Source organism: Hippocampus guttulatus, chromosome 5 (assembly GCF_054856545.1).
Source record: "Hippocampus guttulatus isolate MCC_2025c chromosome 5, RoL_Hgut_1.0, whole genome shotgun sequence".
In the NCBI taxonomy this organism is placed as follows: Eukaryota; Metazoa; Chordata; class Actinopteri; order Syngnathiformes; family Syngnathidae; genus Hippocampus; species Hippocampus guttulatus.
The window spans coordinates 21,647,950-21,672,157 of record NC_141265.1 but is presented as its reverse complement, the minus strand read 5'-3'; the positions used below and the strand labels follow the sequence as shown (position 1 = coordinate 21,672,157).

Sequence of the window (24,208 nt, the reverse complement as noted above, 5' to 3'; positions counted from 1 at the left end):
AAAAAGTCATAAAATCTATCATAAAAAGTATAGTTAATCATCAGGCCATCATTCATTAGATGATTCCAGGCTAATGGTGCCATCTTATGCGACGGGTAAGCATCAGCCTCCTCGGCACAAAACTTCAAGGGCAAGTGTGAAGTAAATGTGGCCAACCATCTTTTGAGTAAAACTTGGGGCTAAAACTATTTCAAGCACATTTTCGAACCACATTTCCGAGGTTCAGATAGACCCATAGCAAAGCACTAAATAACGCACTCTTGTTCGGCAATCTCCATCAAGTGATGTCATTCAAAAGATGCAGAGTGGCCAGTCAGCCATTGTACTGCATTGTTGATTATTGCGTTAACTGCTCTTTGCCATTGTTATCGAGTTATCCAGCGAAATGCCTCGGCCCTGTGTGGCAAATACACTGTTCACATTCAGGCAAACAGGGACCTCTGTATTCTCAACCGGATTTGCAAAAAAGGTAGGCGTGACAATCGATGAATAACCTCGCTGTTGATTATGAAAATATTTGATTCAAAGTATTATACTGTACGTGTACGTGGATGTAACCTTCAGACTACATGATGGAATCCTCTGTCATGGTTTGCAATTAACAATGCTGCCGATATAATATGTGGCGTGTCCGACAACGCAACACAACTAATTTAGCAATGACAATGTAGGACAGCAACCCACTATGACGTGTGCTCTCAGTGGTCGCGGGAATACATGGACCAAATGTGTAATCCCATTGTGCACAATTTACAACACGGCACAGCATCGAGTTTACCATTAGCATCGTTTACCATTTTTCCAATCCCGATGGGTCTCATCTCCACTCTGTGTCTGGCCGTTTGGGCGCAACATTTTCCGCCTCCTGAGCATCTGGCTCGTACACGTGTGGTCCAACATACATCTTGCCAACAACCTCCTCTTCCTCCAACTCTTCAAATGCCTGGATGCCCTCAGATAAGTTTGAAACATCACTTTCAGATCGATTTCTGACTAGCTTTGTACACTTTCCATAGTGAGCCCCGCTATTGTTGTCTTCAAGTGATGTGACACTTCCGGGTTTGTCATCACTTCAGGAAGATGATTATTTTGTTGAATTTTACGAAATGATCTTTGCATGCTTGAATGTATTTTGTTTCATTACTAGGACCATAAAAATATTTCGTTTGGGATTTTCTAAAAGTACTTCACACTTGACCTTTAACGTCAATAAAGTAATGCTTTCAACATCCGACAACTTTTCAATAGAGTAATGCTTTCAATATCCGACATCTTTGTCAATGTCATGAAAAATATTTGTGGTTGTCAATACTTGGTTGTAAGCAGGTGGGCACGTTGTGTTGGCAAAGTTTGATTCATTGGAGTTATGGATATTGTTCATTGCCACTAGATTTGACAAAGTCATTCAAAACTGTTCCGATCCAATTTAAAGAGGCCACATAAATATATAAAACATTTACGTGAAATGCTCAAAACAATCTGCAACACAGATGGGGCTCTATCAAACTCACAAGAACCTCCCCGGCTATAAAAATGCTCACAAAGATGAGCTGGCATGTAGTCCACTTTCATTGCTGACTTTGATCCCATACAAAGTCTCACCAAGACGCACGACAATGGTGAAACAAGTCATCTGCATTGCTCACACACATGCTCGCTTGGCATGGAGCATCTCAATCAGCAGGTTGTTGCAGGGCACCTCTCCACTCAGGTGCATGCAGCACAAATAGTCCTCAGCCTGTGTGCTGAGGGCGCGGAGCTCCGGCAGTCGCACCACCAGCTGGCTGAATTTCTCCTGAAATTGAGGGTAAGTGGTCAGGGTGTACTCCAGCAGAGCGCCATTCACCTGCTCCTGGACGCCTTCCACAAATGCCTGGTTCTCCAACAGCTTCACATCTGCACACAGGAGGATAAAGTAAGACTACATGGTTGTGCACCTACAAAGAGCAACAGGATGGCAAGGATCTGGAGGATTTTTAGATGCCATCGTGAAATGTAAAAACTAAAGGTGTAATGTTGTTGAAAATATACTGTACATAGATTATACATTTTTATATGCAAGCTTCTAGGTATGGAATAAATTCATGAGGCCACCTGTCATAAAAACAAGAAGTGATCATCCAGTGTAATGAAGTGATCCAATGCAAATGCTGAGAGAAATGCTGTGTTGAATTTACGCTCATGTTATTTGGTCAAGTGGGTGCACAAAATAAAATCATCTGGATTAAGATCTTTCTTTTTTATTAAGTTGACCATACATCTCCTTAAAAATATATCTGGATCCAGATGATTTGATTGAGTGCAACCCCCTGAAGAAAACATCTTTTTTTTCAGTGTACTCTTTTAATTTCAGTTAACGATTCACCGTTTGTTTGGAAGAACCAGCTCACTGGGATTCTGTGAAAAGACAGAAATTCAGCAAACCACATCTTCAACTACTAAGACAGTTTTTTTTCTCTTTGGGGGGGGGGGGGTTCCAGTTTTGGTTAATGTGACATCTCAATCAGGGAATAATGTGCTTTTTCAGCTAGTAAATAGAGGGTTTCGATTTTCGCCTCGGCTCGTCTTCTTCGCCACGACAGAACAATGCAGAGTCCAAATGACTGCAGGCACTGTACCAATCCAACTGTTGATCTCCTTTTCCAGTCTTCCCTGACTTGGAGGTGCTGATTCCCATTTTGACTCAGGAACCGCTCTAATCAGAGTTAACGATCGTGGCTTCATGAAACCAAAAGAACCTTATCACCTGACATAAGCAGAAATGCATTACTGAGGCCCCCTGAACACCTTAGCTGTGGCTGGAAATTGTGTCCAATGCAGCCTTGGCGTCATCGACCCTCACGAGAAACAAATCAGATGTTCTGCTGGCAACCCAGCCCAAACTTTTGACGTTGGTCTTATTGGAATTGAACAGCCCATATCAGGGGTCTGGAACCAATACTCCTAAATCCCCCCTCCCCCTCCACACACACACACACACTCTCCCATCACAGAACTCCCAGAGGGACACAATCAACCTCCTTCTCCAAATCCACAAAACATTTGTAGACTGGTTGGGCAAACTCCCATGCACCCTTCAAGATCCTGCCAAGCTCGTCGGCCCACTGGTCCATGGCCACCCCAAAAAGACATGTCAGTGGAATGGAGGAGATGTTCTGGCTACTCTCCCCAGAATTTCCTTGAAGCCATCCCGAAGTCCCTTGACATCGTCTCACCGAAGTCCTCCCTCATCCGGGTTTTTGCTTGAGCAATCACCGAAGCTGCATTCTGCTTGGCCTGCCGCTACCCATCAGCTGCCTCTGAAGTCCAACAGACCAAAAAGACCCTCTGTCAGTCCAGTCCAAGGTTTATCTTGAGCTCAGCTAAGATATGCTGCAGCACCCACAAAGAGATGGCGAAGAAGAAGGATGGATGGATGGATGGATGGATAGACAAAACTAACACATGTATGAAATCCAGTGGTATCTATTACAAACTATCTCGTGACTCTCCACTGTGTGGAGTTTTAAAATCGTTCTGCCCCAGACAAGTCCCAATAGAGTTAATTCATTTATACTAGATTTGTGTTCTTGTGTGTGTGTGTGTGGGTGTGTGTGTGTGTGTGGGTGTGGGTGTGTGTGGGTGTGGGTGTGGGTGTGGGTGTGTGTGGGTGTGTGTGTGTGTCTGTGAGGGAGGCAGGACTGGAGGGAGAATAGCAAAGCCCTCCAGTGGACCGGCATTCAGCATCAGCTGAGCCCATCTTGTAGAATTCATTCACACAGTAATTAAATGTTTTGAATCAATGTTATGAATCATCCTTTCAAACTGCTTCGGGGCAATTAAATTACCCCTGACAAACCTGACTCTAAGGATGAGCAAAAGGAGAATGTGTGCAAAGAAGAGCCAGTAAAGAGCAAATATTTTCTAGCGATGACAAGTGCTCTCCCCATTCAAAAGCTCTTTGTTACCATCCTGCCTGCGCTAAACAGCAAACCCTTCTGGGAATCTGGGCAAGCCACATCAATGCTCTCTCCATCTGCGCAAGCCGCTACATGAATGTCAGCCCTTGCATCGAATGATAGACCCATTACGCTCCTTTAGAATGCCATTAGTGGACAATGGAGGAGGTTGTCTTTGTGAACAATCGCTTTTCGCAAGACTAGGTTTTTAATTAAGTGAATGTGCTCGAGGTAAAAGGCCAGTCGCGAAAGCCTTATCTACTGCACATTGGAAGGAAGTGTGACAATCGTTCATATACTGTATCTTGAAAACACAGATACAATATATAATCTAGAGACTAACATAACATGTTTTACGGAAAATTGGGACTTTTTAAAAAAAATACAATGGTGTGGTTAAATAAGTACAGAAACGACTAAGACATCAAGACACAAGTTTAGAAATTAGACATTCCAAGATCTTCTGTGAGTAAAAACAAGCTCTGGTGCTTTTATGTTTTGCCTCCCCAAAGTATTTGAGCAATTCTTTTGGTTTAATGACAGCAAAAGCGAACATTTTTGGCTTTCCAGAGAGAAATTATCTCTCGGTCTCCCAGTCTCGAGACTGTCTTGTGACTGGACTCCCTCAAAAGAGCATCAAACAGCTCCATCTCATTCAGAACACTGTAACTTGGGTTTTGACCAGAACAAAGAGATCAGAACATATTACTCCTGCCCTAAAACTTTACAACGGCTCCCAGTCAACTATAGAACATATTTTTTAAATTCTGCTACTGGGGTACAATCGAAATCTTCCGAATGTATCAATAAAAAAGATGATTGATGATAAACCCAGCAGGGCTCTGAGGCTTCCAGACTTGGGTTAATTTGTGGAGCCCAGCGTTAAAAAAAATAAATAAATAAAGGAAACATGTTGAAGCTGCATTGAGCTGTTATGCTGCAAGCAAATGGAATAATGGAAGTAAAGTCAGCCTCAAGTGTAAATGCTTTAAGTCTAAGTTTAAAATGTTACTTTCCCCCCCTCCCCCAAATCTTTGTACAAGGTTTTCCAAACCGTTTTAAATATTTTATTTTCTTAGAATAATTTTACAAACCTACTTTTATTTCTTTACTTTGAAATGTGTTCAAAGTCTTCTGTTAATATGTTGTCAAGGTACGTTCTTTTGGGAATGTTGGTAAGATACTTTTGTTTTCTCTTCTTTTCTTCTGAATATCGACAGCTGTTGTGTTTCTAAATGCTTTTGGTTTCTGTTTCTTGGCTTGTGTGAAGCACATTGAGTTGCCTTGTGTATGAGATGTGCTGTATAAATACAGCTGTCTTGCCTTGCAGTTTGCATATATCCAATACAGTAGTCTTTACGGGTTTCATCTAAAACTTTTTACCATGAAAAGTTTGGAAAAACTTTTGATTTTATTGCATGCTATTGCGATGGTGATACGCTGTTTGCTTCGAAAAATTATGCTGTTTATGAGCATTTAAACTTGGTCGAAAACTCCTGAATGTTTGGACACAGGTCTTGCAAAACATTTATATTTTGGAGGGTCGTTGTGCGGTTTCTTAAAAATAGTTCAGCGGAGCCCCCGATAAAGTTTTAACAAAGCACCCCTGGTCATACGTTTCACCTAGATCAACAAAAATTGGGAGGGAATTTTATTTTACTTTGGTACTGGTATTTTGTGGATTTTATAGAAGTCATATTTTTTGCTCAACTCTTTTGACTGAACTTTGCCTGGTAGTCTTCAAACTTTGATTGTGTCTAATAAAGAGGTTGGAAATAAAAAGGTATTGAAAGCATTTTATTTCATTCCATTCTGCTGGCACGGAATATGCCATTTACAAAGAAAAAAGATGCTGTTTTTGATGGTCCAAACCTGGGCAAAAACTCATGAAACCTGGCTCAAACAGGTTTATATTTTAAAGGGTTATATGTGCCAGTACCCCAACGTGGCAGGGGTTGCAGGGGCCCTTCATAACTGCCCGCAACTCTAGTGATTAGAATTATTACTGTACTCCCTGGACACTCTGAAGGAGGTGGCCAAGCTAAGAGCTATGATGGACAGACCCTCCCACCCCCTCCAGGCCACCCTGACAGCACTGGTCAGCTCCTTCAGCCAGCGACTGATACACCCGCGCTGCAAAGAAGGAGAAGTACCACTGCTCGTTCCTGCCGACTGCTGTCAGGCTATTGGATAGATGCACATGAAAACCTGGACTCACCCCCACTCACCCACTTTTAATATGCTTATATTTATTCACTCATTTCATTTTCCAATCCGCATATCCTCACAAGGATCGCAGAGGATGCTGGAGCCTATCCCAGCTGTCTTCAGGCAGTAGGCGAGGGACACCCTGAACCGGTTGCCAGAAAATCGCAGGGCACACACAGACACAACCATCTGCACTCACACTCACACCTCGGGACAATTTTATAGTGTTCAATCAGCCGGCCATGCATGTTTTTGGAATGTGGGAAAAAAACAGAGTGCCTGGAGAAAACCCACGGAGAACATGCAAACTCCACATTGGAAGGCCGGAGCGGTGATCGAACCCACGACCTCTCCATTGAGAGGTTGACGCGCAAACCACTGGACCACCCGCTTATATTCTATGTGAATATTTATTGATATCCTTTTTGTCTTCTACTTTCTCCCTTTCATGCTGTTAATTGGGAATTTTTCCATTGTGAGACAAATAAAGGATTTCTTATCTTATCTTAAAATACTGTCATTCGTTTAAGTGTACAGGAATTTTTGGGTCTCATTTTTATTCAACCCAAAAGAATTTCATCGACAATATCATTAAATAGACATGATTATGTAGACTTACTGGGGTTGAATAGGAGCAGAAATTTTAGACAGGCAATCTCCCTACGGTCCACCTGCAGGACCCTCAACCTTATGGCCAGGTCCTGTCCTCTTTGGACCAAACTTGACAGATTTGCCTCACCTTGAGACAGAACAGAAGTCAGCTCAATCTGCAAAACAAAAGTTAGTGATTAATTACTATGTTCATAAAATTAGTTAAATCTGGACTAATCCCAAATATTACATTATGGTTTCATAATAAAATGACTATAAGTATTGGTGACGGCACAATACGGATGCCTCACAGTCGAGAAGTTCCGGCTTTGAATCTCGGCGTATACGTTCCATAAACATGCATGTTGGTGTAGAATGAAGCCTCTAAATCAGGGGTGCCCATTTACGTCAATCGTGATCGACCATGAGCCAGCGGACTGGCCCCAAATCGACCACGAGGGGTGGAAGGAGGAAATGGGGGGTGGGGGGTATTTGTGTGTTTATGTGTGTATTTCTGTTGCTCATCACCGACATACGTGTGCACATAAGCACGCGTGTGCATGGTTGGGATCAGGTCGATCGTGCATGGTTGGTCGTTTCAAAAGTTGATCTTTGGTCAAAAAGGTTGGGCCACCCCTGCTCTAAATTATCCATTGGTCTGAAAGTGAGTATGAATGGTCCTTCGTCTACACGTTCCATGCAATTTACGGCCGACAAGTCCAGTGGGTCTGCTGCCTCTCATCCAAACCAACTGGAGTAGGCTTTCGTTACCCCTGACCCAAAAAGGGACAAGCAGTATCAAAAAAGGATGGATAGAGGATAAGTGCCTGAATAAGACTACTATTATTGAACTATTTCCTTATAGATATTCTTGAGTCTTGCGGAAGGAGCTAAATAAAACATAATTTACAAATCTCAAGGATTATCTTTGTTGCCATTATTGCTGCTATTGTTCAGGGGCGCCCAAACTTTTTTGACCGAAGATCGACTTTTCAATCTACCAACCTCACGTGCGCATGCGCGGTAACGGGCGATCGACCCGTTACCGCGCATGCGCACGCACATACACATGCACGACATGGTGAGGAACAGCCTGACGTGGAGATATGCGAGGCACTTTGGCAGCCTGTTAACTATCGTAGCTCACACGTACCGTTTGAAAACGCTTCCCTCGGCCTTCCAGATTCCTATTCTTTGCCTGTGTCCTCGGTGAATTGTACACGAACAAACTCTGAATGAGAATAATGATCACGATAAAAGAGGCAACAGCTCCGATCACAAGCTGCAATTGCAGAATGCTGAGCGCTAACAACCGGTGACGCAAGTCACGCGACACCGTAGGTTAAAGATTTACCTGCTTTACTTTCTTTATTTCTTTTATACTTTTTTGTGAAAATGAGACTGATATGATGATTATGGCGCAGTGTATATTACAACAAAAAATATATTACTAACATGCACAAAGACACACAAATGGTTGTTTGTTTTTTCTCCTCTACATCGACTTGGGACCAGTCCGCGAGCTACCAGTCAATTGCGATCAACGCAAAGGGCACCCCTGGATCTCTACGTTGTCACTTAAACTCTTCAAGCTGTATTACTGATGCAAGTATGTTTTCTAGCACATCCATCAGCGAATTTTAAGTCAGTGCCTATGTGGCCACTCACCAAAGCAAGGGATCAAACTTCTTACGGGGAATGGAATTCACATCTACAGATGTGGTTTATTAGGTAGTATCAGAATGAGCATTTCTTCAAAAGCAAGTAAAAACACTTCAGAGGGACTGGGAGGCTGGGTGTTCATCTGATAAACCTCTGTAGCAATTATCCAATCACACACACCCCCCTCAAAAAAAAGGGCCTGTTGTTTCCAAGCAGTCGATTTTGGCTCTTTCGCAAGTTTAACATTATCATTGTTTGACTTCCATACATGAGGTAAAGGGCTGTAATTAAAAAAAAAAAAATCTGACTTCCGGTACATCCTTGACATATTTTAAATGGACATCATTCAGTGGAACGAAATCGATTTAAGAAGCCAGGATCTTGTCTGGCCCACGGTTTTGTATGGTTGCTTTCAGGATACACAATCTTATTCATATGTTCGTCTGTCACTTCCAAATTAATATTTCACAATATTAGACTGTTATTCACGAGCGACAGATTCTAAGGTTTTCCACCTTCTGAATATGTGTGGCGGGTCAGCCTGCCCCACTGATCAACTCATCCTCAAAGAATGCTGAAATCCATTGCTTTCATAGGCTGTTGGGAATTATGATATACACTGTCCATGTATGTTTTTTCAAGTAAACAACCTGACTGAGGAAATTCTCAAAGAAGTTCTGAAACACTAAAGAAAGCTTATTTTGTCTTTTTAATTTTTTTTTTTTTTTTTTTGTAATGCACTGGTGGGAAGCTGTGTGGGGGAGTTGTTACCTCCTGGCCAGTCACCAGCAGGATACTGTCTCCCTTTCCATGTTGCACTTGTCTAAAAATGTGATCCAAGACCAAAAGTTCAGACCAGCAGTTGTGCAGCAGCTTCATTTGATCCCCCACCTCCAGGAAACACAAGACAAACACAGAGTGAGACAAACAAAAGAAAAACATGTAAAGCCAAAAATTAGCATCGAGAGTTAGTTTCCTGCAGTTAAGTACAAGATTTATTTTCCAAAACACATACACACAGATGTGAAAAGGATTACTCAGTGCTCTTGTTTTGTTGTTTTCAGTACACTTTTACATAGTAAAAAAAAAAATCAAAATTAGAACAATTATTTTTATTATGCTTTATTTTTTGTTGTTGTTAAATTACGGTTGAATGTTTCTTTCATTGCGTCTTAATTTGTCATTTCAGTCATATATTGTGTACATGCCAGATAAACATAGTTCCATAACAACTGCAACTACATGGTAGCTAGTCTAAAAAAAAGTAATAATTGCAAGAAAAGGAGAGACAACAAATAACCTAGTATGGATTATGTATTATTAAGAAGCAACTTAGTCTTTTGTAACTGCCCCACGTAGGAACAAATTTATTAATTAATGAAATAGATGCTGTCACAGTACTGCATGGGTTGTGTATTTTTGCAACCTTTTCATTGTGTCAGTTTCATCTATAAACGATATCAGCCTTTCCTAGTGTTGGAAAACACGTCGCCGTAAATTTGCTCCTAATTTTCAACATACACCCCCTGTCACTGCAGTCCTAAATCACACCGAAATATGTGAACAAAATGGAAGACGATTGAACCATAAAAACAAGGTGAGAAAATGAATGGCTGCGCCGCCGCGGCTTTCAGCTCAGACCCACATTCATCTAACATGGAGCTGACAGAATTACTGTCCGTCTAAATCAAACAATATATTAGTGGCAGATGAGAGGCTCCAATCTGGGCCACACACCCATCTGGAAGAGTGCCGCTGTGGGGGTCTGGACTTCAAGTGATAAAGGAAGGGGTTAAGGAAGTAAAAGGTCTCGGCGACCTCCCGCGCTTCCTCTACAAGAGGAGTTGGACTCTCAGCTGCAGCCCAAAAGACACTGAAAAGCTTCTCAAACATGCAAAATATCGAGCAAGTTACTTGAATTGAGAGATTTGCTTATTTTGGAGTTCAGTGTGTTTGTGCGTATAGCTGTTGCGTGTCACCTTGTACCACAGGAGTGATTTTCTTTAGCAGCAAAGTAGATAGGATGTAAATATTTTTGAGACAAAAGCTTTAAATATTTTCTTGCATTTCCTCATGGAGGCCACGGATATCTGCAAAGAATGCAATGAAAATGTGACAAGGACAGCTCTGACTAAAATATTGGGTCATGTGCACATTCTACAGTACATCATCAAATCCTGTGTTATGTTTGTTGTTATGTTTCACCCCATGGCTATTTTATTACGATAACAGCTAATCATATGCTGACAAAAAATTCAGAATTCACATTCTTTCAACGAGAGATGTGCCGATTATTTTTTTTTTTTTTTGCACCCGAGTTCAGGTCGAGTCACTTGAGTTGAGGTCAAGTCGGTTCAATGTGTTACATTTGCAAACCTGTCACACTGAATTCTGACGATCAACAAGCTGTTCAGCCACACCAGGAAGGCCAATGCTCCCTCCTGCAGTCTATGAAGCTTTGCAGACTCAGTTTAGCTGCCCTGACTAGTGAACAAAATGTTTCCATATCTCACTCTTTGCCTCTTTTCCAAAACAAAATGGACAAGAGCAAAAGCCTGTGGCCATTTCGAACACAAGTTTTGAGGAAATTGGCGCTACATATGAGCAAGTGCACAGACTGTTGCATGAAGCCAGCTCTGTTAGGGAAAAAAACAAAAACAAAACAATACCAGTGAGTTGAAAATTACGCCATTGGAATAACACAGATATAGTGGCAACTACTATATAGGTGTATGCCTAGTTTTAAGCTCCGTCACAAGACTAGACCGGATGACCATTATTTTTGACGATGTATGGATTCGAGCAGGAGCCTTTCGCAGACGACTCGGGACCAGACGCAGCCTCTGCCTGGCAAAGACCACCAGTCGCTCACAGAGGCCACAGCGACTCCTATTCACACGCATGGTTATTGGTCAGAAAGATCACACAGAAGCACCAGGAGTTATTGTAAACGGCAATCATTAAAAAAATGTAATCACTGGTCACCTCACCCAAAAACACACCATCTTGGGAAATAAAGTTATTTTCCATCCATTTTCGATATTTTCAGATGGACAGAATCTCTCCCATTTAACTTTGGGCAAGAGGCAGGGTTAAACTCGGATTGGTCACCAACCAATTGTAGATTTGAAGTAATTTAACCCTTTTACGCACCTTGTAGCCTGATAACATAGTAAGCTGTCCACTGCAGTAACTGCTGTCCCTGAAATGGTTCATAGCAATTCATCTCCAAAATAAGTTATTACCAATTTAGTCACTCCCTTTTGCTGTAGTTAGATGACAAGATGGTTAAGGCCCCCGGACCCCACGACACATGCTTGCGTGTGCTCGCGCACACACACACACACACACACGCACACACACACACACGCACACATGCACACACACGAAATGAACAAATATATAAACTGAGCTTTGCCATTCATTTTACTCTGAATTGAAAAAAAGTTGCAGTCAAATGATTCCGATTTTATACAATTCTTGAAGATCGTCTTGACTAAGCTACTTCCAAATCTTCTATCTCCAGTTCACTGCCCTCACGCCGAGCCATTATGAAATTCATTGTGTACACCGCATGTGCAACATCTGCCATTCACCAGGTGAATGGAAGGTCAAACCCAAGACATGACAAAGGCCACCTTTGAGGAATTGCCACAATCAATAGCTTACAATTTCATGACAATGTAGCCGAGTAGAGTGCAGCGCTGCAGTGGAAGGCTGACATTCCCCTGTTATCGTCCGCATGGAATGTAATTATCTAGCGCAGAGAAACAGCTCTTGCTGCACAGCTTTCTTCTCACTGTGCAGACGGGCTGCTGAATGGCCATATAACAGTTTGAATTCCACAAGAAAAACATTTCAAACACATTTCATGTGCACCTGCACACAACGTCAATAGTTTTTTTTTTAATGGGAGATGGGTTCATTTGTATTCACATTTAAACTTCATTTAAAGTGGTCAGAAATAAAAACAAAAACATTTGATGCTTATCTTGATTCACTTTTGAGCGCTATGCACTGGTTTCATCATTATGAATATGACAAAATAATGCTAGAAAATACGTGGATATTTAAATTGGTGTTTGAGTAAATTAGTATTGTTGGTTGAATTCATAGATATTACAGATTGGATTTATGAGCCGCTAAAATGATGTTCATTCACTCTGTCCAGTTCCTCTCTGATTTTATTTATTTTTTTGTTCTCTTTGTCATGTACAGTGTACAAGAGATAGTGCACGTTGTACACTATCTAACTGCAGTTCCTGGGCAATATAAATTGGTTTACTTCATTAATTATATTAGTTAGTAGTTAGAAGTCAAACACTGGCAGTTCAAGGGGATTCCAATTTCCTGTCTTAGAACTCATAGGACAGGTCTCAGTAAATAAATGCTGTTTTTGTTGGGGTTTTTTTGTTGTGTAATATTCAGTTCTTATATGAGCTGTTTGCATTTTTTTTTCAAAACACGATGAGTACATTTTGAGTACTCTTGAGAAAAAAAGTCCTTTAATCAGACCTGTAAACTTTACAAATCCAATTTTTGGACAGTAAATGACAAATGCCCGAATCCAACATTTGTGAACTGCATTTGTCATCATGCCATATTGCAATACATTTGCAAAATTGTTTGAAAATATTTTATGCTGTACTGAGGAACCTTGAAATATGAACACCACAATCGAGACTCACAGGTTGGCATAATACGGCCCACGGGCCGTATCTGGCCCATTGGTCTTTTTAATCCGGCCCGCCGAAGGTTGGTACACAATTAAGGTTCGATGTGAATGATTGCATTCATTTCATTTGGACTTGTAATGACAGGCATTTCAACGCCAGGTGGTGTAGTTACTTGAAGTTGCAGAGCACAGGGAGGGAGGGGGAGACAAAGAGCGAAGGAGAGCGATAGAGGGAGAAATCTGATCTACCACCAGCAGAACTCTGTCAAACGGAAATTCCTGAACCCGGTAAAAAAAAGAAAATTAAAATAACCATATGCATTAAACTTTCTACTCCTATATTACATTAACAATCGATTCATTACAACGGAAGTTCCGGAAGCCATACTTCCGTATGTTGGCCCACAGTAGCGCCAACTTCAGCAACTCCCACTCGATACAACAGAATAAGTGTGTCCACACCGCCGCTATTTTCGATCATTGGATCCAAAACAGCGACATGTAAGTGACTCTTGATTGCAGTGAGTTTTACTGCAATTGCGGAAGATTTTAATTTCATTCATTTACATTTACGCCCTGTAAATCATGGCATCCAAACGAAGAGGAAGAGTAAACCTCGCGAAAGAGAAAGTGATATGTGTGATATTACAAAGTGCGAAACATTCAGGAGATGCTTGGAGTCGGAAAGACTCAAATCTACGAGACTACGAGAAACAAGGAAGCGATTCTTGCTCAGTCCAATTCTGGCCATTTCCCTGCTCAGAGTGAATTGCTTGCGGCTCGATGGACGGTCGAGTCAATTAACGTTTCCTGGAATGGTTTGACTGTTGTTGTGTTAAAAACTTTACGCAAACTGGACCGCTAAAAACAGATGAGGCGAGTTTCATAGCGCTGACTATGAGCAACGTGGCTGGCTTCAAAAGTTCATTGCACGACATCAGCTGAGCAATGCTGTTATGTTTGGTGATGTGCTGACTCAGCCCACCTGTCAAATTTTAGAAATCAATGTGGCCCACGAGCCAATAAGTTTGCCCACCCCTGATCTAGAGCATGGCCAAAATTGCAGCGCCACATGTACTCCCAAAATGTAACTGCTCATCACATCACACAAGCATCTGTTACTCATTTCATTTTGCTCGGTTGTCATTTCCTGTTTTTACTGTGTGTATTACATATAATGAAAATATTGTATTTTAAAAAAATGTTGGTACTCAAATAAAATAGTGTATTGAATGTAAAATATATTTTTCAAAGATGACAAAATGAATGTTCGATTAGCCCAGTCATAAGTGCTTGCACAATACCTCACAATTACAAAATGCATTCATCCATGATATCGATTGCCCATTTCTAATCACTTTCAATCTTTTCTTGCCTGCAAATCTTTGGGGTCAGCTTCTCAATGTGGCGGTACGCAAAAAAAGTAATTCGAAGCCAACTACAAATTGAGCTTTCCTTTACGGCTTCAAATTATTATAACACATACTGTACATTCGTATTTCGTAGGTGTGCTGGAGTCGATCCCAGCTGACTTTGGGTGAGAGGTGCTGCACACCCTGGACTAGTCACCAGTCACATATTGATGAACAACCACTCACATGCATATTCACACCTATTTTGAGCGTTTCATCAACCTTACAAGTATTTTGCAGTTGCTGGAGGAAGCGACCCCGCCCCCAAAAAAATAAAAAACCTCAAAAACCCACACAAGCACCGGGATAACATGCAAACACCAAAGACACGTACCAACAGAGATTCACACCCAGAGGGCCTGACGGTGAGGCAGATATGACAACTACTAGACCATGCCGAGTATAAATGTTTTATTTTTTTAAAGCGAGGTCACTGCAATGTACCATTTTTTGTCTAGTCAGCATTCCTGCTCAGTGACTGTTGTGGATTGGGGTCCGAATGGGATGTCTATGTGACCCTGCGCAATAGACTGGCGAACAATTGTCAGCCCACAGAGCTTTTGGACACTCGTCTATGGAGAGATGCCAACATTGGCAGTTTTTGGCCACCTCCTGCAATGCCACTCTGAGGGTTGGTTGACATGTCCTACACACTAAAAATGTTTTTGTTTAGATCTACTCAAGCACTTGGTTCTAAAATATTAAACCCATTACGAGTTATTTCTATCTTGAATTGACTCAGCAGATGGGTTGTTTTGCTTCAAACCACATCGATAGACTTCCATCCACCCAATCAACTTAAATCTCATAACCTGGCCAGTCCAGGCCACATCAGGGCTTATCCGCTTGGAAAGGTAAATTAATGATTTTATTTATTTTTTTGCACACTACATACGCAATTCACATTCTCTTTGTTTCATTAAGGGTTGAAAATGTTTCTCACGTTGTCAAGGTACCTGGTAAGTTTGATCAACAACTTAGCTAGCCATTTAGTCATTACCATTGTAACACAGTTAGCTAGTTGGTTTGGTATATTAGTAGTAAACTTTATTGTTGTACGATGACATTGTTTTGTATTTTAACCCATTTGGACCTGATTTTATGTGGTTGACTGTAAAGAAGTCTTTCAACAGAGCACCCACCTAAAATGGCTGCCTCGGCCCAATATGATGGACAGATTATTATTGTTTATGGTAATGACAAACCGTCAGTTGGTTTGCGCACATTTGGTCCTTACGCATACTCTCTCATGTGCTCTCTTGCAGCATTCCTTCATTGTTTCTTTTTCAGTCTGGGACAAACATGGTGGAGTATCTTCATGAGGCCAACACAGCGAGACACAACCCATAGGTCCAATACCCAAAACTGTTTGAACACATGTGGGAATTGAGAAAATTGCCAGCAGTTAAGTCAAGCATTCTTGATATAGTGGAATATGTGCTTGTAAATCGAGCTGACATCTCTCAGCATTTGTAGCACTGGCTGGTTGTTCAATTTCATGCTCCTGTTAATTGTTTCTTATTTCGGACTGATACTGTTGCTTGTTAGTTGTTTTTTTTCTGACAATCAATTGAATTTCTTTTTCTTGACTTAAAAGCGATTTTAGAAACATTTTTCATTACATTTTGTTGAATATGTTCGTGTTTTTTTAATCGCATATTATATAATTTCACTGACCAAATCTAGCATGTATTTTGTAATATCTTCAGAGCTGAAGAGTCTCAAAGGTATTGGTAATAAATGATAATATAATACAATTAGTATTCTTTGAGATTCAACAGTAATTTATTTGAATTAATTTTGCATCGTGGTTAATATGACAAGCATTTGGATGGATGACTGAACAAAATATGGATGGTAACTGAACCAACAACTGTACCTAATTTGAACCAACAATTAGGTTCAATCTGTAACTCACCTCTTGGGTTAAATAGACCAACCCATTCAGCTGGGTCAAATTTACTACTGTTGGGATGATGCTATCATAACCCAGTGGCTGGGTTAAAAATAAACCAATTGATTTTATTTTTGACCCAACTACGGTACTTTTCCTGTGTCGGTCTGGTGTGATGCCTCTACTTGGTAAGGTGGCAAGGCGATGTCCAACCTTGGAAAGTCCAGGTTGGACATCGCCTTGCCACCTCTCCAGGTAGATATCAAAGTGGAATCAATTGGCTTTCCATGAAATCACTGGAATTGTCCTTCATTGGGGTTTGTCTTCAATTCCTCTCGTAAAGATAGGAACTAGGGATGATGCACTGAGACCGTGACATAACTGTACGTGTAATTGTAGATTCATTACGAGTGAATGTTAAATGGAATAAAGTTATGCTGTAGTCATGGCAGATTGAGCCTGCAATCGTATTTGGTGAAACAATGTGACAGATCACGTTGTGGAAAATTTGGCTTTGCTAGTCTTTTTTTTTTTTTTTAATATCAAGCAAAAAAATTATTGATGAAAAGTCTTAGTTGCTCTTTTTTTGCTGTTATTTACCGCTGAATAAAGTTTTGCAAGAACACGATATGGAATAACTGCGTATTATCGCTTTATTTTTGGTTATTTATTTTCTTCACATATAAAATGAAAGGAACCTTATCGAAAAAGGGATTAGTGAGTACATGAACACAAGACTGTTTTGCAAACTTGTGTTTGCCCATGTACCATTTTTATTCATTTAATAAGAATGGAACCTCTCCCTTGGTTTAATGAACACTTGGGCCTACTACGCTTTTGTATTTTAATGGTGATATTTGAAGAGCCAAGTATTTTTTGAGGTGGTACTTGGTGTAAAAAAAAAATAAAAAAAGAGAGAGAGAACAATGCTAAGAGATGTAACAGCCAGTTAACAGAAGCATAGGAAATGTGTGTTGCAAAATAGGTCTAAAGGTTGAAGATGTGGCCTATATATTGAAGACTGCCAAAACTGCAACACTGGAAAATTTCACCAGAGGCCCGGAAGTCAAAAGAATAAATGCCTTTTTTTTCCAACATGTGGTCACAGCTGCAGAGTAACAAAGCAACAACATGGCACATCTAGCAACACAAACTGGATAATGGAGAAGCTTGGGTGCAGATATGGACATGCAGACCACATTGATACTGTATCTCTGTGCAAGAAGAGGAACTAACTACCCACACAGGAGAGACATTCCAAAAAATATCCTCAACTGTGAATAACCGGACACTTGTGAAAATGAGCACTCCCAAAGTCACAACATGTAAGCATCAAATGACAGGATACAACAACGATACACTGAAGTTCAGGTTCTGAGCTTCCGAAGCAGATAATTCCAATTGCATTTGGATAAAACAGAAGTGAATTTCTGCATTGAGATGAATAAGTATTGATCGACTGGTTGGCCTTAAAACGAGTTCAGCTAAAATATGTTTACACCTAGTACATCCCTTGTAATAGTAAATGTGAATTCATCAGTCAGGGCTTCCATTTCTCCATATTTCGACAGCGCTTGTCCTCGTCGGGGCGGTGGTTAACTACTTGCACATCTAATTTATTGTCTTCACTTCACCTAACGTATATTTGTTGAATGTGGAATCTGGAGTAGTCCAACAAAACCCATGCAAGCCAGCTAGCCAGCTAATGAGAAAATGCAAACTCAACTCCAACCAATTGCAACCTGCAATTTGAATCCAGATCTCCTGACTGTGCAGCACACATGCAAACTATTATTTCTGGTAAACATTCACATCACGCTGACTTTGAAATCTTAAACTTGCAATGACATTCTGAACAATACTATGCTTCCAACTTTGTCATGAACGCAATGAGGATGGCCATTTTCTGTACCAGCATGATATGCTTGGATCAGTTTGGTGTGAAAGCACTTGACCGCGCCCTAATTTGAACGCTGTCAAACAACTTGAGGGTGTACTAAAATGAAGGTGGTGAGCTAGAACCACTTGCCCAAAAATCGGTGGCATCTGACCTCACAAGCATTTTGGGTGGATGGGCAAATATTGCCATAGACACGCTCAAAATTCAAGTAGAACGTCGTCCCAGAAGACCATGTTTGTTTTTCACAAAAATGAATGTGACAGAACATGATGTAGTAATTGAATAAGCTTGTTTGCTGAGAAATGATTACATTCGTACTTGATTTTGCATTGACTTTAAGCATGACTCAGGAGTGATCTTTTAAAAGAGTAATTATATTCATTCTGTGAAGCGACAGGTATTTTGCACTCATAATTTTTGTTGTACATAATAGAACACTATTTAATTAACTGCTTCATGGCATTTTTCACTAATGATGAGAATTCTCTCAAGGCCTTTTCAAACTGAAATTGACATTTTATAGTTTCCAAAATGCACTTTGGACCAGCCAAGCAGCCTGTGTGAGAGCATCAGCCCACCACAGTGGGACCATCCCAAAGCATTCGATAGCTGACTCTGGCTCTGTGCAGCAGACTTTTGGGGCAGTGAAATGGCAACAAAAATAAAAGTATTTTTATTACAGGTAGGAAAACTTACCGGGAAATTCAAGGTAATTCTCTTTTTACCGAAGTGAGTAATAGTTTTGTTTAATTAATTATTTATATGTATATATTTATTTATTTTGTTATGGGTGGTTGCAATCCTCATAAACTTTGTGTATATAAACTAAGGAAAAGCATCATCAAAACCTTCCTTTTTAACGCAAGGCAACAACTGTCTTTATTTGCATTGTATCAAAATAATTCAAAAATTATTATTCATTTGAATTCTGTACCAATTGTCATTTTGTTATAGCTGCGTGCCTTTGGTTGCCATATACTTTATGTATAATTGCAAAAAAAAAAAAACAACAACAATAACTAGTGGAAACACAACTGGTGGTTATTAAAGCAACAGTTAGCTAACTGGATGTAACACGTATTGTTATTATTATCATTAGTAGTACTAGTATAATAATAATAATAATAATCTAACTGGTTATTATTGCCGCTTTGTTTTCTCCGTGGTTTGTTCAATCCTACCTGCGGTGCGTGTGAGCCGTTTTGGTTGCTAGGCGACATCAAACGGGCTCGCAAAATCATCTGTTGAAAGTTCAGTTCCAGCTTTTTAAAAGGCTTTTACATCCAAAGACAGCGATGAATTTTAGCCATATTCGTAGCGCGGAGCAGGACTCTAAACGAAATTGATTTAGCTATTGCTGTGTTTTTGATGCAAACATGACACGACAATTCAACTAAAGGGGGTTGCTTGAAAACGATTTTGTTCACTGGAACGGTTTTAATTAAGAATGCTGAACTGATGTGTTTTGTGCGCAATTCTCGTTACACACCTGTTGTGCAATCTTATACATCTGTTCGTGCCGCTGTTGGCTTTTTCGCTTGCATTCATGCCTCGATGAGCGACACAGAACCACTTAGCAACTGGCAGGACTGTGGACTCACCCTGAGCTCCTTGAAAAAGATGCAGCTGCGTGCCCATTCCACGATGGAGAAGAGGGTCTGGTCTGCCATGCGACACATGAGGCTGAAGGCGCTGGATTTCTCCAACCGGCCTCGGTTGCTCTGCTCCTGCTGCAGATGAGCGACGATCTTGTTCCGGACCACCAGCTCGTCCGGATCACAGCGCAGCATCTCCAGCACCAGCTGGAGGCTGGCCGCACCATTTTGCGGCGGCAAAATGGGGGGCTGCGGTGAGGCCGAAGGGTACATTTCTGTGTAGGGGTATCCCGTTAGAGACTCGGGCGAGCTGGTGTAGTCGGGGCACTCTGCTTTGATGACCCTGCTCGGGAAGGCTGCGTACTGGTACTGCCCACCGAGGGGGACGTGCGACTGCATACCCAGGGGTGGGGGGGCATACAGGTTTGCCTCGTAGTCTGTGGGGGTGATGGAGCCGGGGGTGGAGGGGAGGATGCCTTTGGGAATGGCGGGCATGGCGTTCAGAGGGCCGCTGAAGCCGTAGTCGGTATGGAGAGGAGAAGCGGACGGAGGGGCCGCGTTCTCCAGTTTGAAGCCGTTGGAGCGTATCAAAGCCTTTTTCTGCTGCTTCAAGGCCCTGTCCCGCTTGTACATGGGCCCGAATTTATTCCTCCCCCCACGCATGCGGTCTGCGCGCACCGCTGTCAGAAAGAGGGCAGAAATGAAACATGATTGTACCGCAGCAACCATCTCGAATCCAAATCACCAGTTTAGAACGACTTTTCCTCGTCGGTTGCCGACAGCCGTTTCCTCCTCATGCTCGATTTAAACATGGAATGAATAACACGCGTGCCCGCGCGCACTCACACACACACGCACGCCCCCCCCCACACACACACACGCACACGTGCACACGTTCACTTTTTTGCTTCCCTTTTTAGGGCTAAGAAGATTCCCCAGTCTTCACTCCTCCTTGTAGCCTAAATAGAGCTTTTGATTTAAAACACGGGAGTCTCCACGGTTTTATCAGTAAGTCCAGAATGCGTCTTTTTTTTTCCAAGCTTGGAGAAGCAGGTGCTTTCTTGCATGGCTGTCTGGGGATTCATCTCATTTCACGTGAATAGGAAGTAATGACAGAGCTGCGGCCAATAAATGAAGTTTGGGGTCGAATTGGAATTTAGTCCTTTCATTTGGTTCCTATCGTCGAGCAAACACAAACGTGTTACAAAAACGCCGCACAACCATGATAACGCACCAATAAAGCGTTGTAATTATTATAACGTTATGTTGAAAGTATTTTTTGTCATCAAAGGCCTACGTAAAAATCATAATAAATCCGTCTTCACTTGTTTTTATAACCCAATAAACTATTTATCCGTTGACTTTTTATTGTGAGAAATAATAACAATAATAGTAATAATCAGAAAAAGAAGAAGAATAAACGAAAACGCACCTTCGAGTCGCATGCCGACGTTGAGACATTTTTGAAAGCGGCAGAAAGGACATCTCTTCCTCTGAGTCTTGTCGATTTTACACTCTTGATTTTCAGCACACGTGTACCGTTTGTTGTTCTGCACTGTCCTTTTGAAGAAGCCCTGAAAAAACAGAAAACTGTTTTAATTTTGTTTTCAAGTAAAATAATATCAAATTTGCATGGCAGTAATTTTCACTCTACGGAAATTAAAATTTGAAAACATTACGTTGTCAGCTGATATTATAAAATGAATGCGAATCTATCGAAATGGATTGGACGAAGCATTGTTTCATAACAATCTTGAAAAAAACGTCACATGCCATCCTGTTTGAATATTTAGGTCAACATTAACGTTGACAATGCAAACATGACAACGAAACTTTTGACCACCGCTTCTGCTTGAACGAAATACATCGTGTTCATATTTTCTGCAGCACTTGAGTGGCTGCTTACCTTGCAGCTTTCACAGGTGAGCAGCCCGTAGTGATACCCGGACACCTTGTCTCCACATACAGGACACAACTCTTCCAGATCGTCATCATACGTGTATTCCATAACCTTCAAAGTCACACCTGTATATGCACGCACGGACGCGCACAGGAAAAAAAATCCCAAGGACATTCTGAGCATGAGAGTACAATATCAAGGTTGCAAGCGCGACATGACTGTGCAAGTTTGTGTTGGCTCTTTATGTCTGGAGCAAATAGTCATTAGTTCGTTTTGTTTTGCATGCATTTGATATGCGTACAAATCAACAAGTGTTTTAAAATGTAAAAATCCCAATAATATAGTAATACTCGTATAATACATATACATATACCTAATACATATATATCAGGACGTACTGTATATGCATGGAAATTTTCCTGCATGGAAATTTTCATTCTTAAAAAATGAGTCCAAAAACAAATCATAATATGCGTGTCCTTAAAAAAATGAAATTTTGAACAAATAATTACGGCTATTTTTTTAATTGCACATTGGTGGTTTTGTTGACCAACCAAATAAGCGTACTTAATTCAATACCACATGACGTGTCGTAACGAATGAACAATTACAACAAGAAAACTATCAGTTCAATTCCAAACATGAACACGTTAATTTTTATTTAGATGGATTTATGACTTCAAGATCACAGTTTCGTATCATGCATGGGGTTTCAAACAGGAACACACACACACACATTTTATTTGCTTCGATTTATAAATTCAAGACCACTGCAGTATTTTGTAAGCTTTCATCAGTAAAACACATACATTTAGTAAAAGGTTTTTTTTTAAATGTTATTTATTTTTTGTTTATAACTGCATTTTCAAACAGTGACTTGATGGGATTTTAAGTAAGTGGTTGTTTCCGTTTATCACGCACTTCTTGCTGTATTCCAATATTTTGTTTTAATAAACTACAGGCGTTGTCCTCTCTATTCCCCGAGCGCTATCGATGCCGTTCAAGAACTGTAACAACATTGCAAAAATAAATAAATAAATAAATAGTCCTTCACTGTTTTGGGTAGAATGTGGCGGCCTGCGTCTACAGTTGTGGCCCGAACGAAGCACATCACCTCTGAGAGAATTCGGGAAAAAGTACAGAGCCTTACCGTGAGCCTTGTCTCCCAGCATCTGAAGAGCAGGCTGCAGCCAGTCAAAGATGATTGTCTGGTTATTAAAATGTGGACGGAGGCGTTGCTGCAGCCTTGCATATGAAGCTGAGGACAACGGCAGGAGGAGACCAAGAAAAAAAATCGTCTGCAACGGGATTGGCTTGGGTGTCTCCCTCAGCCTCCTCGCGCTTTACTGTCTTTCTCTTATCGCAAACTTATGCTGCCCTGCTGCCATTGGTGGACCAGCAATCACGTGACCGTGGCTGAGCTGCCTCCGAGGAAATGCCTTGACAGGCGAAATGGTGCTGATTTAGATGACTCACACCAAGAAAGGGGCTTTTTTTTTTCAATCTATTTTTTTTACATTACTTATACAACAAATTATCCATTTCATTTGACCAGGGAGACATTCATGAAAATTCTACTTGCATTTGATGATATTGCAATTAATATACACACATATTTTGGTGTGAGACAGACAACCCGGGTGTGTATTATGATATTGAAGCTCGAGTTTAGTTGGTGAGGTTGTTTGTATGTATGTATGCATGTATGTATGTATGTGTGTGTGTGTGTGTGTGCGTGCGTGTGTGTGTGTGTGTGTGCGCGCGTTGTATGCACGTTTACTTACTGTACCAAAGTACATGATACATACATGCATGTTACTACTGCAATGGTTGTGAAAGCACTATACTGTATAAATAAATATGTTTTGTATTGTAAACATACATACATACATCTAAATCCTACTAGTAGTAGTAGTTGTAGTAATGGCAAAGTTATTAGCATTTGATGAATGTTGTCTTCTTCCTAAAATAATGGCTAATATCCTTAAAAAGGTAATGAAACGAAAAAAAGAATGGAAAAGAATGACTGAGGCCATATTTTAGAGAGGTGTCATTTATTTTTCATTCTAAACACATCTCTTTCCTCTTAAAGGTCTATATTTATATGTAAATCATACTCTCGATTTCATCAGTGTAATATAAATCAGGACAATGGCAGTCCTTGCTCAGTAAGTGATTCAAAAAGTCCAAATGTCTATAGTTAGCTAGGAAAGTGGAGTTGTGGACGGTTTGCTCAGAATCTGCTAGCTCCTGAGGGTGACTGTGTGGAAATATGACCAAAGCGAAGGGTCCATAAACATTAACCTTGTTTTTAAGTGTGAGCTTTGATCCTTAGGATACTTTGACAAAAATATGTCACAGACATTTTATTATATCACAACTAGAAACTATTTTACATGGTGAAAAATAAAATCGCATTAGGTGCTCCTTAAG

At 40.8% G+C, this 24,208-nt stretch overlaps 1 protein-coding gene across 1 annotated transcript; it reads right to left on the bottom strand.

Annotated features, from left to right (window-relative positions):
* Nucleotides 1-1,175: 1,175 nt before the first annotated feature.
* Nucleotides 1,176-23,032, bottom strand: LOC147205523 (nuclear receptor subfamily 5 group A member 2-like). The gene is made up of 7 exons (XM_086111205.1): nucleotides 22,926-23,032; nucleotides 21,782-21,900; nucleotides 21,308-21,449; nucleotides 19,882-20,555; nucleotides 9,171-9,290; nucleotides 6,766-6,913; nucleotides 1,176-1,896 (listed from the first exon to the last, which is right to left on the bottom strand). Exons 1-7 carry the CDS (start codon nucleotides 22,945-22,947, stop codon nucleotides 1,643-1,645), a joined length of 1,479 nt encoding a protein of 492 aa, XP_085967331.1. The 5' UTR covers nucleotides 22,948-23,032; the 3' UTR covers nucleotides 1,176-1,642.
* Between the last annotated feature and the right edge of the window lie 1,176 nt (nucleotides 23,033-24,208).